At 42.8% G+C, this 14,332-nt stretch overlaps 1 protein-coding gene and 1 long non-coding RNA gene across 17 annotated transcripts in view; one reads left to right on the top strand and one right to left on the bottom strand.

Moving 5' to 3' along the window:
* The window catches only part of Ankrd55 (ankyrin repeat domain 55), a 100,076-nt gene that overhangs the window by 70,408 nt on the left and 15,336 nt on the right, over positions 1-14,332 (bottom strand). Inside the window, exons 1-2 of one of the 12 annotated variants that reach the window (XM_039102560.2) lie at positions 7,269-7,376; positions 1,107-1,230 (exon numbers count right to left, since the gene is read on the bottom strand). The exons of 4 other annotated variants lie outside the window; for them this stretch is intronic. Coding sequence is in view for 2 of the 8 variants with exons in the window: in XM_039102558.2 (XP_038958486.1) it covers positions 7,269-7,275 (7 nt within the window). In the remaining 6 variants the exon portion in view is untranslated. 7 more of the 12 variants (XM_039102561.2, XM_039102562.2, XM_063282033.1 and 4 more) reach the window with 7 other exon arrangements.
* The window catches only part of LOC103691456 (uncharacterized), a 63,127-nt gene that overhangs the window by 42,244 nt on the left and 6,551 nt on the right, over positions 1-14,332 (top strand). The gene's annotated exons all lie outside the window — the stretch shown is intronic.

Below are 14,332 nucleotides of genomic sequence, written 5' to 3'. Positions count from 1 at the left end.
TTAGGTGGGGGGGGGCAATCTAGGAGGGAGAGAGGAGGAGGAGGAGAAGCAGGAGAATCAAGATGGGGACGACAGAGCAGGATGATCCACGTGGACTAGGTCATTTTATCTTGTCTAGGTAGGCGGTTTCTATCTTTACTAACTGGCAGTGAATTTATTGTGGGCATGTATTGTGGATTGAGAATTTAACAGATAAATCTGATTGATAAATTACAAGTTTCTAGAACTTTGATTTTACAGGGGACATGAGCAAAGTCCCCAGCGGGCAGAGAGACAGCCCGGAGAGGCTGGCAATAGACTCCTCCAGGATAGCGTGGCATGGTGCCACAATAGAATGGCCCATGGGACTCGATGTGTGTGTCAGGCCTGGTAACAACCCCGCCAAGGGGACAATGTGAGAAAGCAGTTGGCAGAGATAGCCGGAGCGCGGCTCCCGCAGATCCACGCGGAGTGGGAACTCAAGAGTTCAAGTAGCTGCCCATCCATTTTTTTATTTTTACCAAAACAAAGTCAGGACATTTTGTTAAGATGATTCCCGGTGTCTCTGGGTGTGGGAACTAGGGCCCCAACTTAAAAGATGAAGCTACCTTCTACTTCTACATGCACATTCAAAGACCTGGTGGTGGCCCCTTGGAAGAAGCCTGATTGTCAGGAAGCTGCTAACGGTGACAAGGGAACAATGGAGCTATTTATTTCCTTTTGATTTGAGATAGGGCATCACTGTGTAGCCCTTGATGGCCTGGAACTCACGATGTGGATCAGACTGGCCTCAAATTCGCGGGTGTTCTGCCTGCCTCTCTTCCCCCTGTGCTAAGACACAAGTGTGTGCCATCACACCAGATTCAACTGTGGGTTTTATCGACTGCATGCTGCATAATAACATGTCCATGTACCCTTCATGACTGAATGCTACGATAAGATAGACACAGCACCTTGATCACGATGTGGAGCTGCACTGCCTCCTAGAATTAGGATCTCAAAAGTATTTTGCCAGAAGGCTTTGGATATCCCATTTAATGCGCAACATATCTGAGTCCATCAAACACTTCTGGGACTTGTTGAAAGATGGCTGAATCTGTCCTTTCTGTTGCTCAATCTCCCCTCACCTTGATGCCAGCTTTATTTTGTCTACTCTGGGATGGCCATCCATGCTCCACTTTCAGGCAAATAGCAGCTTTAGTGGACTATTTTATCTTGACCCAAAGGCAGAGTATGTGACCTGGAACGAAGCTATTAAGAATTTGAATCACTGTGACTGAGGCAATATATTTCAGGGCTGTGAACCGATTAGAATTTGTAAAAAGCAAATACACTCTAGCAGGGACTGTAGAGCACTTTCCCTCTCCCTCTCCCCCTCCCCCTCCCTCTCCCTCCCTCTCCCTCTCCCTCCCCTCCCTCTCTCTCTGTTTCAATGCCCATGGATTGAGAAGCTTGCTGTCAGCTTCTGAGTAGAAAGACCCATGAGAAGAATGAAGATGGAGCAGAGCAGAGCAGAGCAGAGAGCAGAGCAGAGCAGAGAGCAGAGCAGAGCAGAGCAGAGCAGAGAGCAGAGCAGAGCAGAGAGCAGAGCAGAGCAGAGAGCAGAGCAGAGCAGAGCAGAGAGCAGAGCAGAGCAGAGAGCAGAGCAGAGCAGAGAGCAGAGCAGAGCAGAGCAGAGGAGAGCAGAGCAGAGAGCAGAGAGCAGAGAGCAGAGAGCAGAGCAGAGCAGAGAGCAGAGCAGAGAGCAGAGCAGAGCAGAGAGCAGAGCAGAGCAGAGCAGAGAGCAGAGCAGAGCAGAGCAGAGCAGAGAGCAGAGCAGAGCAGAGAGCAGAGCAGAGCAGAGAGCAGAGCAGAGCAGAGCAGAGCAGAGAGCAGAGCAGAGCAGAGCAGAGCAGAGAGCAGAGCAGAGCAGAGAGCAGAGCAGAGCAGAGCAGAGCAGAGCAGAGAGCAGAGCAGAGCAGAGAGCAGAGAGCAGAGCAGAGCAGAGAGCAGAGAGCAGAGCAGAGCAGAGAGCAGAGAGCAGAGAGCAGAGCAGAGCAGAGCAGAGCAGCGGGAAGGAAAAAGCTGACAACTGCTGACACCATTTAAACCCACAATTGCCACACCTTAGGCCAGCAATATCTCTGGGACATTTGCATGTGCCAACACATCCTTCTCATTCATTCATTCATTCATTCATTCATTCATTCATTCATTTTATGGCTTGTCACTTTACGTTGCCTTGTGGATATACTTTGGTTTTCTTTTCAGTCTGTGAGAGAGGACAATTTTAGCAAGGAACGTAGTATTAGATGGTTATTGGCTCCACAGGAATTAGTGAACTGATCCACTAGGAGGAAACTCTAGCTCTAACTGATTATTACCACGTCGAAGGGTCACACCGAGATATCTAACCCATGTGTCAAATGTGGCTGGGAAGAGTAAGAGGAGAGGGACTAGAATGAGGTGTAGTGAACTTCATTCCTGCATCCTGAGTGTTTTAAGAGAGCAGGTTGGTCAGTTCTGGAGATAATCCCATGAGGTCCTGACAGTAGTCTAGATGGCTGGGTTTGCATACAGAACATATAACTTACCGCTTTAACCATTTTCAACGGTACAGTTCTCTGTCCTTAAGTATTCACAGGATTGCACAACCACCACCATCCGTCTCCAAGCCCTTTGCATCTTCTAAAACTCTGTACCCACTAAATTGTAACCCCACTTTCTCTGCCCAGCTCCTGGAAAGCAGTACTGTGTGTTCTGTGTCCGTGAATCGCACTCTAGGTTTTTATATGTGTGGAATCCACACTATTTGTCTCTGTTACTTACACAGCATCATGTCTGCTCATTCACAGACGACCATGTATCCAATTTTCCTTTTGAGTGTTGAATGATATTCTTTTCTACATAGGGACCACCCATATTTATATCTCTATTCATCTCTTGATGGCCACTTGGTTTTTCTTTTCTTTCCTTCCTTTCACTATGATGAGTAATGCCTCAGTGAACAAATTGGGTTGATAGCCTGCTCTCAACTCTTTTGGGTATATCCTCGAAAGTAGAATTGCTGAGTAATGTGATTATATTGTTCCTATGTTCAGTTTTTAATGGTCAACTATACGGCTTGTGTTGATTTGTTTTTTTTCCCCAGCTTGACCCAAACTAGAGTCGTTTGGAAAGTTGGAATCTCAGATGAGAAAATGCCCCCATAAGATTTGCTCATAGCTGAGTCTATAGGGCATCCTCTTGATCTATGATGGATCTTGGAGAGCCCAGCCCACTGTGGGTAGTGTCATCCCTGTGCAAGTGGTCTTGCGTTGTGTAAGAAAGCAGACTGAGTAAGCCATGGGGAACATGCAGTAAGAAATGATCCTCTATGGTCTTTCTTTCAGTTCTTGCCTTCAGATTCCTGCCCTGACTTCTGTCTGTAATAGGTTGTGACCCAAGAGTTGTAAAACAAAATAAGCCTTTCCTCAAGTCGCTTTTGGTCATGGTATTCTATCACAACAACAGAGACCTCTACCAACAAACTGTTTTTCAAGGCAGCTATACCATTTTATACCACATCTGCACATGGGTTCTAATTCCCCACATCCTCATCGCGTTTACTTATTGTGTGTGAAAGTATGTCACCTTTTATATCAGCCATCCCACTGAGTATACAGTGGTTGGGATTTACTTGTGGTTTTGAATTACAGTTACCTAATGATTGCCAATTTTGAACATCTTTTTCATATGTCATTGGCCATCTCTTTATTTTTGGAAGAATGATTATTAAAATCCTTTGTTCACTTTGGAATGGGGTCATTGTTTTGTGGTCTTGGCCTTTAGGGACACATGAAGAACTTTGCTATTGATATTAACACCTGTATCAGATGTTGGATGCACAGACCACTGCTACTCTATGGCTTTCCTGATTGCAGTTAATAGTGTCTCACACAAAGTTGTCCATATTTCTCTTTTGTTGTTTGTGCTTTTGGCATCATGACCAGGAACTCCCTGCCAAATCCATTGCTAGATGCTCTCTCTTTGGGCCCTTTTCTAAAGGTTTTATGATTCTATGCGTTATGATTAGGTCTTCGATATGCTGTAAGGTGAACATTTAAAATCTTTCCTGTTATTATTTACTGTCTTATCACTGTATTTTGAAGACCATTGTTGAGTGATCTCAGCGTTCTTCTTAATTTAACTTTATATTTATTTATTTTTTCAACATAGGGTTTCTCTGTATAGCGCTGGCTTTCTTTGTAGACCAGGTTGGCCTCAAACTCACAGAGATCCACCTGCCTCTGTTTCCTAAGTGCTGTGATTAAAGGTATGTACCACCACATATGGCTAGCACCCTTCCTTCTTAATAACTAGCTGACCATAGATATGTGTAATCACCTTTGAACTTTCAGTTCTATTCTATTAACTTGTGTGGCTACTTGTTCATGCCACTTGTTCACCACACTTTTTGATTATTGCAGCTTTATAATTTGTACAACTAGGGAAGGTGAGACCTCTCTCTAATTTTGTTTCTCTTTTGTAAAACTGTCTGAAATGTCTGGGAGTCCATTGAGATTCCATATGAATTTTCAGAATGAACTCTCCCATTTCTATAACAATGTCATCGAGTTTTTGTCAGAGATGGTACTTCTTTGAGAACCAGGGACATCTCAATATGCCTTTGTAGCTCAGGAAAACCTGGATGCCTTTTCATTTTTGGCATCTTCCTTAATTTACTTCAGCACCTCATTGTAGTTTTGGGTGTGTAAGTCTTTTGCCTTCTAGGTTAAGTTTATCTCTAAGTGCTTTGTTCTTTTTTTTTCTCTTGTGGATAGTCTTGCTTTCAAAGGGCCTTCATGCAAACACTGCTACAATGAAATTACTCTGGACTCTTACGCAGTGAGAAGTAACAGTGACAAAGAAAGACATTTGAATTACTAGAGCTTGACAGACATGTTCCAGGTCACACCACGAGGTAACAAGCATCCTGTTAAGGGTGGGTAGTCTTGGCTGGAAGGTCACTGGGAAGTATGCTAAGAAGAAACTCAAAGTGAGGCATGCATGGAGAAGGGAGAACAGTGTCCTACAAGGCTGATCAAACTGAACTTCTGAGATCATTTAGCTAGGAAACTGGCAATTAGGAACCAAAAGACTCTTCCTTAGAGGCTACATAGAAATGCTCAGTCTAAACCATGGTGAGTGTGGATCTCTAGTCCTACCTTGGAGCTGCTTCACAGAATTTCTGCAGAAATGAGAAAAGACGTTGGAGAAATCACAAGTACAAAGAAAAGAATGACAGATGGTGTTTTGGGATCTAAAATGAGGGCAGGAGAGTTTCTTTTCAACCAAAGGTCACAAATACACTTAACATCATACAATAGCTTTTTTTCTGAATGTATCTTTCTATGGATGTATGCATCTGGCTATCTTTTATCATCTATCTATTTAGCACTATGAATTCATCATATCTCTAGTCTTCCCAGGGAGCAGGTTTTAACTGCTTCTTACCTCTGTGTTTGAAGCCTAAACAGATAGACTTATGTACAGCTGCATGGAGAGAGATGCTAGAATACACACACACACACACACACACACACACACACACACACACACACACAGAGAGAGAGAGAGAGAGAGAGAGAGAGAGAGAGAGAGAGAGAGAGAGAGAGAGAACATTAAGAACCATGAGAAGAAATGTTGGCTGTCTATTCTAAAGCATTTTATGTGTCTCTGTGCATGGAATACAGAAAGAAACAGAAGAGCAGGCTAAAAAAAAAGGTGGAATGTCTTGGTCATGCTCTGAACCTACTGTATTTTTCAGACTCTCTATAAAGAATTGACATTGTTTTTGTTTCTCAGAGTTAGCCAAGCTTCTTTGCTCTTCAATGCTGAGAGAGATGCGGCTTAGTACCTTTACATTAGCATTTGATTACCCAAGAAGTAGATAGAGCTCTGTATGATGATTGCTTTATGGTTTAGATAATGTAGTTCCCTAAAAGGTTCATTTATTGGGGTGTTGGTATCCAGTGAGTGGTGCTGTTTGGGAAGGTCTGAGATCATTAAGAGATTGGTTCTAACTAGGGGAAGTCATGCTGGGGGTCCTTGGGGGGCTCTTGTTCTCAGCCCCTTCCAGATTCTTAATGATACTTCTTTACTGCTATGATGTGAACCATTCTGCCTACCATGCCTTGCCTACAAGATGGACCAAACCCTCTGTTACATGAGTCAAAGTAAATCTTTTCCCCTCTAAATTGCTTTTTCATTACTTTGTCATAGCTATACAAATGCTTCGATAATACAAGTAAAGAAACAGTTCAACGTTGATGCTTTGAAATTCTAAAAAAACCCCAAAGAACTGTATTTTTAAAATGCTGATCTTTTAATATTAAATATATGCTATGGGAAAATTAACACAAAGAAAATATTTCATGGTTTATATACAGACTGAAAAGGTTGGCAATGGGTAAAGCTCTCTGATAGGTTACTTCTGAGGCCATGGCTGAGATCTGGGGGTCATTCAAAGGGAGTTTTGGGTTTACTCAACAAGAGACTTATGGCAATATAGTTATTGTAAAAAGAAGAACAAAGGTAATAATTTTAATAATGAAGGAAAACAAAACGTATACTGCAGTAGTGCCTTTTGGTGTTGCCTATGGACCATGTCCAGTCTGCAGTGAGAGGCACAGTACAGATGCTGTGTGCTTAGAAACTGTACAGCACCGTCACACAGTAACTCCTGACTGTTGACTCTAGGAAAATTTGAACTAATTGAAAATTACAAATTGACCTTTATAAATACACTGATAGATGACACGTACAAAAACAAAACAACAACAAACAAAAAACCCCCAAACCCAAAATAAACGAATGAAAAACCCAGATAAGTATTTTAAATGATTAATTTTACTTAAAAACTATAGCGATCATCATACAAAGCTTTATCCACATTTTGGGTAATGAATACTATTACTAAATACTATTATTCTATTCTGAGGACCCTTAGGTAATTGAACTCACCCATGACATTTGAATTAGTTCTGAGCTTTTACACAGGTATCTGTAGATCTTAAATTATCCTTTCAAATAGCACTGGTTACCTCCAGAGAATTTAAATATACTCAGTCACCCATGGACTATGCATCTCCTATGCATAGCAAACTCCCAGCCCTAAAGGTGTAAGAGCCTCTGTCTGTTTAAAGAACATGAGTCCATGGGAAAATATCATCCTGAGGGAGGTAACCCAGTCACAAAAAAATGCACATCGTACTCACTGATAAGTGGATATTAGGCAAAAAGTTCAGAATACCCAAGATATAACTCACAGACCATATGCAGCTCAAGAAGAAGGAAGACCAAAATGTGGATGCTTCAGTCCTTCTTAGATACAGGAACAAAATACAGGAGGTAGAGGGTGGGAGGGACTTGGGAGGAAGAGAGGAGGGGGAAGGGAAAAGAGGGATAGGATCAGATATGGGAGGAGTCAGGGATGATATACAGAGGGTCAGGAAATTGAACAGAGGTGTGTAGGAATGGGGGATGGGGGGGTTGGGGATTTAGCTTAGTGGTAGAGCACTTGCCTAGCAAGCGCAAGGCCCTGGGTTTGGTCCCCAACTCCGAAAAAAGGAAAAAAGAAAAAAAAGAAAAAAAAGAAAAAAAAAGGAATGGGGGATGGGGAACTGTGTGTTAGCCACCACAAAGTCCCAGATGCCAGGAAAGCCAGAGGCTCCCAAGACCCAACAGGGATGAGATTAGCTGAAGTGCTCAACAAAGGGGAGGGAGAACCTGTAAAGACCATATCCGGAGGTTAGGCAAGACCCCCAGTTGGGGGATGGGGCCACCCACTCATCTCCAAATTTTTAACCCAGAAGGGCTCCTGTCTAAAGGAAATACAGGGACAAAATGTGGAGCAGAGACTGAAGGGAAGACCATCCGAGACTGCCCCACCTGGGGATCTATCCCATGTACAGACACCAAACCCAGACACTATTGTGGATGCCAAGAAGTGCATGCTGACAGGAGCTTGATATAGCTGTCTCCTGAGAGGCTCAGTCAGAGCCTGACAAATACAGATGTGGATGCTGGCAGCCAGTCTTTGGACTGAGTACAGGTACTCCAATGGAGGAGTTAGAGAAAGGACTGAAGAAGCTGAAGGGGTTTGTAACCCCATAGGAAGAACAACAATATCAACCAACCAGATCCGCCAGAGCTCCCAGGGACTAAACCACCAACCAAAGAGTACACATGGAGGAACCCATGGCTCCTGCCACATATGTAGCAGAGGATGGCATTGTCAGGCCTAATGGGAGGAAAGGCCCTTGGTGTTGTAAAGGCTCGATGCCCCAGTGTAGGGAATGCCAGGGTGGGGAGGCAGGAGGGAATGGTGGGTAGAGAGCACCCTCATAGAATCAGGGGAGGAGGGATGGGATAGGGGGTTTGCAGAGGGAAAACCAGGAAAGGTGATAACATTTGAAATGTAAACACATAAAATATCCAATTAAAAAAATACTTACAAAAAAAAAAAAGAAAGAGAGCATGATTCAGTGGGAAGACAGATGTCGAAGTGAGTATTGAGACATCTTTGTACTATTATGACTGGACAGTAAAACTACTTAAAGAGATACTTTACAGACTGTTCTCCTAATTTAGATTCCTCTCTGTTTCCACACAGTTATCTTGGGTATTGTGGTACAGTAGAGCAATTACATCTTGAGGCAACCTAGAAGGCTTTAACTATGTGTAAGGAGGTAAGGACTTTGCACCTTTTAGGAGGTACCAACCATCCTTCACAGCACCATAATGGCTCCCTGTGACAACATTGCCACCCACTGGTGACAATGCTCCTACGTCTCTGGGTTCTGAGCCAGGGGAATGTCAAAGCTCTTGAGTACAATTCAGAGCCAGTTTGGAACTTTCTAAACATGCAGGAACAAGTGAAGATGCCTCTCTAGAAAATACTTTTTTTCTTTTTTCTTCTAAATTTGGGGTATTTACTTGTTGGTTAATTAAATGATTACTTAATTCTAATAAGAGAACCTTACTAGTTATGTAACCCTGGCTGGTCTGGAACTAACTATGAAGACAGGCCTCAAAAGTACAGCAATCCTCCTGCCTCTTTTCTGAGTGCCTGGATGGCAGGCATGGTTCACCATGCCTAAGGTTTTGATAGCTTTGTTTTCTGTTTGACAACAAGATCTTGGTAAATAGTTCAGGATTTCCAGGAAGTCCCTGTCTTTGAACTATTAGTGAGCCTCCTGCCTCGGTCTCCCTTGGGCTGAGACTACATGCACTTAGGAAGCATTCACAGAATGGCCTGACAGGTGATTCTTTAAAAGATGTCGGGTTTTTGTTGTTGTTGTTGTTGTTGTTTGTTTGTTTGTTTTAACGTGTAGAACCTTTAAAACAGGGTAGTTGAACTTATCGATCACTCTAGAGTGTATTTTCAAATGTAAATGGGTTTTCTTACCCACCGAAATTGATGTTATATATTGCATTAGTCCTTTGTTAATTAGGCAAGTATAAATTTTACATTAATTTTTATAAAGGATTGAGTTAGCCTGGCTAGCTCTGAAAATTAAATATAGGTAAGCATTTTGTCGACTCCCCCTTTCATTATTCTGAAACAACTACATGACTATCTTTACCTCGTTCATTTTCTTGAAGTGGCGGGAGATAGAGTCAGGCTACACCATTCTGTGGGAACTCTGGGTAAGAAGCATGTAAAGAAGTAAGATTTGGTTCAACTAAAAAGGAGCAGACTCTGGTGAGCATACTGCTGCTTTCAAATACTGGGAAAGAGTTTAGAATTGTTTCCTGTAGAATGAATTCTGGTGGGCACAAACCAGAATAAAGATTTTTAAGGACCCAGAGACAAAAGTGGAGTCACACTGTGAGTCAGTGCTTCCTAACCACACCTGTACTTAGCAGGTTCTGACTGGGCATATCTTGGTGATGTCTTTTGAGGAGACACTGGTGTTGAGTAGACTGCCGACCCCTGTGTTTCCCTATCTGACTGATACTCTCTACATGTCTGCCTAACGTCTGTGGAGAGCCGAATATTGAGTCACCTATCATCATGAGAACAGAATTGTGTCTCTTAGATAATTTGAAACCAAATCAATTTGACAATGATGATAAGCCATCAAAGATGCTTACACGGAGTTGAAATACAATAGCTTTTAGTCTTTGGGATAATTATTACACTACTTGTCTTAGACTACTTACTGGCTTCATGAAAGCAATGAATAGAACCTAACCTGGTATGTAATTGTCCTCCACAGGAGGACCTCTTTAGAATGCACAGTTGTTTGGGCTAAATGGCTTTTCTTTTATTGAGGAAAAAATTTTTCTAAAGTCTAGAGACTGTGAGTAAGAGCAGTGTTTGATATATTGATTTGGTGTTTGCTGATTTTATTGGCAAACTGGAGGGAAGTAGAGTGAAAATTCTAGGTGTTGGTTTCTTTAAAAAAAAAAAACAAAAACAAAAACCAAAAACCCCACAGAAGTGTTGTAAGAACCGTTTTTGTTTTAATCAGGGGTGTGGGGATATGGGGCTGCCTCATAGCAGCTGACTGTGCCTGCCTCCTGCCCTAGCAGGTTTTGCCAGCTGCAGTAGTTTCTGTGATTGTGTGATACTTGGAATCCTAGGAACTTTTCAGAGGGCATACAAATGCTAGGGCCCTGATGAAGAAGTGTGTGTGTGTGTGTGTGTGTGTGTGTGTGTTTGCATGTGTGCGTGTGTACGTGTGTGCATACATGTGTGTGTGCATGTGTGTGTGCATGTGTTCATGTGTGTGTGCATGTGTACATGTGTGTGCGTGTGCGTGCACGTGTGTGTGTGTGTGTGTGTGTGTGTGTGTGTGTGTTGGTAGTTGTTCAGGAGAGTTGCAGTTTGTTAGTAGACATGCTTAAAGAAGAAACAAAAAGAAAGAAATTAGATTCGAGGATCTCTCTCCCCTCTGTCCTTTCTCTTCTATCTAGTGATAGGAAGTGAAACTGGGGGGTTGAGGGGTGGAAAAAAAAGTAGCAAAGACCAGCTATAAGCATCACATTAACATGGGGGCTTGAAGTTAAAAATAGAAGTGGAAAATTTAATTTTTCATAGAGGAGATGGCATGGAGCAAAGGAAGGGATATCTTTTTTCAAGAGGCCAGCAAAAGTTTACTCTAGCTGCTACAAGATATCCCCCACATTGCTCCCAGAGGGGATTTTCTGTTGTTATTTTTTCCTTTTTATCCCTTCACATATTTTTCTTCAAAAAGTTTGAAAGATTGACTGAGCAGTTGGAAAAATCGCAGGTGAAAATGGAAGGGCCTGAGAAACAAAAAAATGGCTGAAACGGGAAAACAAAAGAGGTCACTCTGCTCTCTCATTTCTGAAAGGGTTGCAGAGTTGCCTGTGCAACTGGAGAGGTTGCTAGTGGAGGTGGGAGCAGGTGGGAGTACTGGAGAAGAGAGAAAAAAAGAGCTCAGTCCTGGCAAGAGAAGCAAAGTAGTGGGCATCCCAGCAGAAGGAGAGAGTACAAGAAACCATGCTGGACATTGGTTGGGTCAGAGAGAAGCTGAAAAAGTGGGAGGTCATGCTGATGACACAGCCATTTTGAGAGAAAGGGTTAATCTAGAAGAAACCGAGCCACCAGAGTGAGAGGAGGGGCAGCCAGGGGCTATGAGCTCATCACCATCAGCTTTCCCAATGGCTCTACAACATATGCTTGCTAAAGGTGTGTGTGTGATGAGGTCGTGACAAAATAGAATGACATCCTATAGAAATGATAATCTAAGGTGCTTTAAACAGGCCATGATTTCATATGGGATGCATTCACCTTCTGTGAGACAAAGTCTAAATAACTGGGCTACTCAAAACAGAATCAGTCCCCAAGATCAGAAGGTATTTGTAACGGCTGTATAGAGGCTGGTTCACAGTTTAAATGGTAGACATGGTGGGGGTGGGGAAGCCATGAATATTGAACATTGAAATAGAGTGAAGAGAATGAACATAGGAAAAGTCAGTTGTTGGGTGAAGGGCAGTACTCTGATGTAAAAGCACAGATTCAACTTGATGACATTATTACAGAACAATGTTGTTTAGTGGCTTTAAGAGCTTGGGGCAAAGTTGAGGAGCCTGGGAAAAAGTCCACCTTCTTTACAAAGATTATACAAGGCTCTGGAGAAGCTGTCACCAATTTTTTTTTTTACAAAGATTGGCCTCAGCAATGATCAAAGCTGAATCAGACCCTGATGCAAGACAGATGTTGGTAGAGACCTTGGCATATGAAAATTTGAATACTGAATATAAAAAAGTTATTAGACCATTAAAGGTGAGGGCAGTGCCTATAGATGAGTGGATAAGGGATGCAACTGGTATTGGGTCTAACATGTATCATACTAATCAAGCTATAGACAGAGGTTTCAGATATCAAAATGCCCAGTGTTTCAATTGCAGGAAACACAATCATTTACAAAGAGGCTGTGACCAAACTAAAGGTCTCAGATCTCAAAATTGTGATGCTTTAATTGTGGAAAAGATTTGCAACAAATTTCTGAATAAGGCATCTCTAAAACGCAATGGTTTTTCTAAATATAAACTAGAAACAAGGCCTTAGCTTCCAGGGGTGTGCAGGCAATATGGCAAGGGGTGTCAGTGGAGATAGTCAAGATAATTTCTTACCATTGAGAAACAGCCTTGGGGGCCCAGGTCCAGGCCCTGTAATAAAAAACATGAGCCATTTCAGCCAGTGACATGCAGACCAAAAACCTCCACTCAGCATTGGAAATTTGATGCATGTTACTGGAGGCAGCTTGGCTCTGGACTTGGTCACAGATAAACATCTTGCTCTGTCCCCCAAAACTCAGTGTTATGAAAATAACCCCTGGAATTTATGGTCCTTTGCCCTTGGGAACAGTAGAGATGATCCTGGGAAGGAGTGCATTGACTTCCAGGGATTCATGATGCATCCAAGAATTATAGAGGAAGATTTCAAATGAGAGATTAAAATGATGGCCTATGTGAAAAGAGAGAGACAATTTAACGTAGGTCATAGGATTCGCTCAGCTGCTGCTGCTTCCCTATATCACAGGCGAAGCCGCTCCAGTAGAAAGAACAGGAGGGTTTGGAAGTCCAGGAAAATGTGTTCCAGCAAACAATTGCTAATAGCCAAAATTAAAATTGCAAATGAACCGGATTGAAAGAGAAGCTGAGAGACACTGGGTTACAAACAAACAAACAAACAAAACCCCCCCAAAAAACCCTGTGGAATTAAAGCAGCCTATATGTGATGGGGATTGTGATGGTTTGTAAATGCTCAGCCCAGAGAGAGGCACTATTAGAGGGTGTGGCCCTGTTGGAGTCCCTCACCCTAGCTGCCTGGAAGTCAACATTCCACTAAGCAGACTTCAGAGGAAGACTTAGAACTCTCAGCTCCTCCTGCACCATGCCTGCCTGGATGCTGCCGTGCTCCTGCCTTGATGATAATGGACTGAGCCTCTAAACCTGTAAGCCAGCCCCAATTAAATGTTGTCCTTCTAAGAGTTGCCTTGGTCATGGTGTCTGTTCTCAGAAGTAAACCCTATCCAAGACAGGGATGCAGATTTATATCTCCACAGGAAGTGAAAAGCTGTGGCTCCTACCAAAACTTACAAAGATTAGATCTGAGAAGGTGAGGTCTCAAAAACCTGGCCACTGACTCCAAAAGCCTGACAATGTCTCTGTTTATAATTACCTACTACAACCCAGCATAATTAATGGTGTAAAACTGAGGAGGCGAAATGTAGTGACAGTTCTGGAATTTGGGTTTCTTAAAAAAAAACATGGAAATATTATAAAAAATATTTTTGTTTTAATCCCAGCAACATTGACTTTGATTTGCCTTGTGCCCTAGAAGAGGTTTTGTCTGCTGCAGATAGTTTTTGTGATTATGTGACATTTGGCATTCTGGGAACGTTTCAGTGGGTGTATAAATGCTAGAGCCCCAATAGGTCTGGTTGCTGGTCGTTCAAGGGGGGTGGGGGGTGGCCATAGTTTCTTAGTAGCTATGCTCAAAGAAAAATCAAGGAGAAAGAAACTAGATTCAAGGTGCTCTCTCTCTCTCTCTCTCTCTCTCTCTCTCTCTCTCTCTCTCTCTCTCCTCTCTCTCTCTCTCCTCTCTCCTCTCTCCTCTCTCCTCTCTCCTCTCTCCTCTCTCCTTTCTCTCCTATCTAGTGATGGGGGTGAAAGGAAGAGTGGAGATAAAGGGTAGGAAAGAGAAGAACCCACAAGTAGCAAAGATCAGCTACAGGGCAGATATAAAGAGTGAAGGCTTACAGCTCAAAACCTTTAGGCTAAAGACGGAACCCCCAATGAATGAACGTGATTGTTGGGGGGAGGGTGGTAATGGGGGGAGGATGGGGAGAGG

The sequence above is a fragment of the Rattus norvegicus genome, chromosome 2 (assembly GCF_036323735.1).
Source record: "Rattus norvegicus strain BN/NHsdMcwi chromosome 2, GRCr8, whole genome shotgun sequence".
NCBI lineage: Eukaryota > Metazoa > Chordata > Mammalia > Rodentia > Muridae > Rattus > Rattus norvegicus.
The sequence above is the reverse complement of the archived record's forward strand: the minus strand, read 5'-3'. Positions and strand labels throughout refer to the sequence as shown.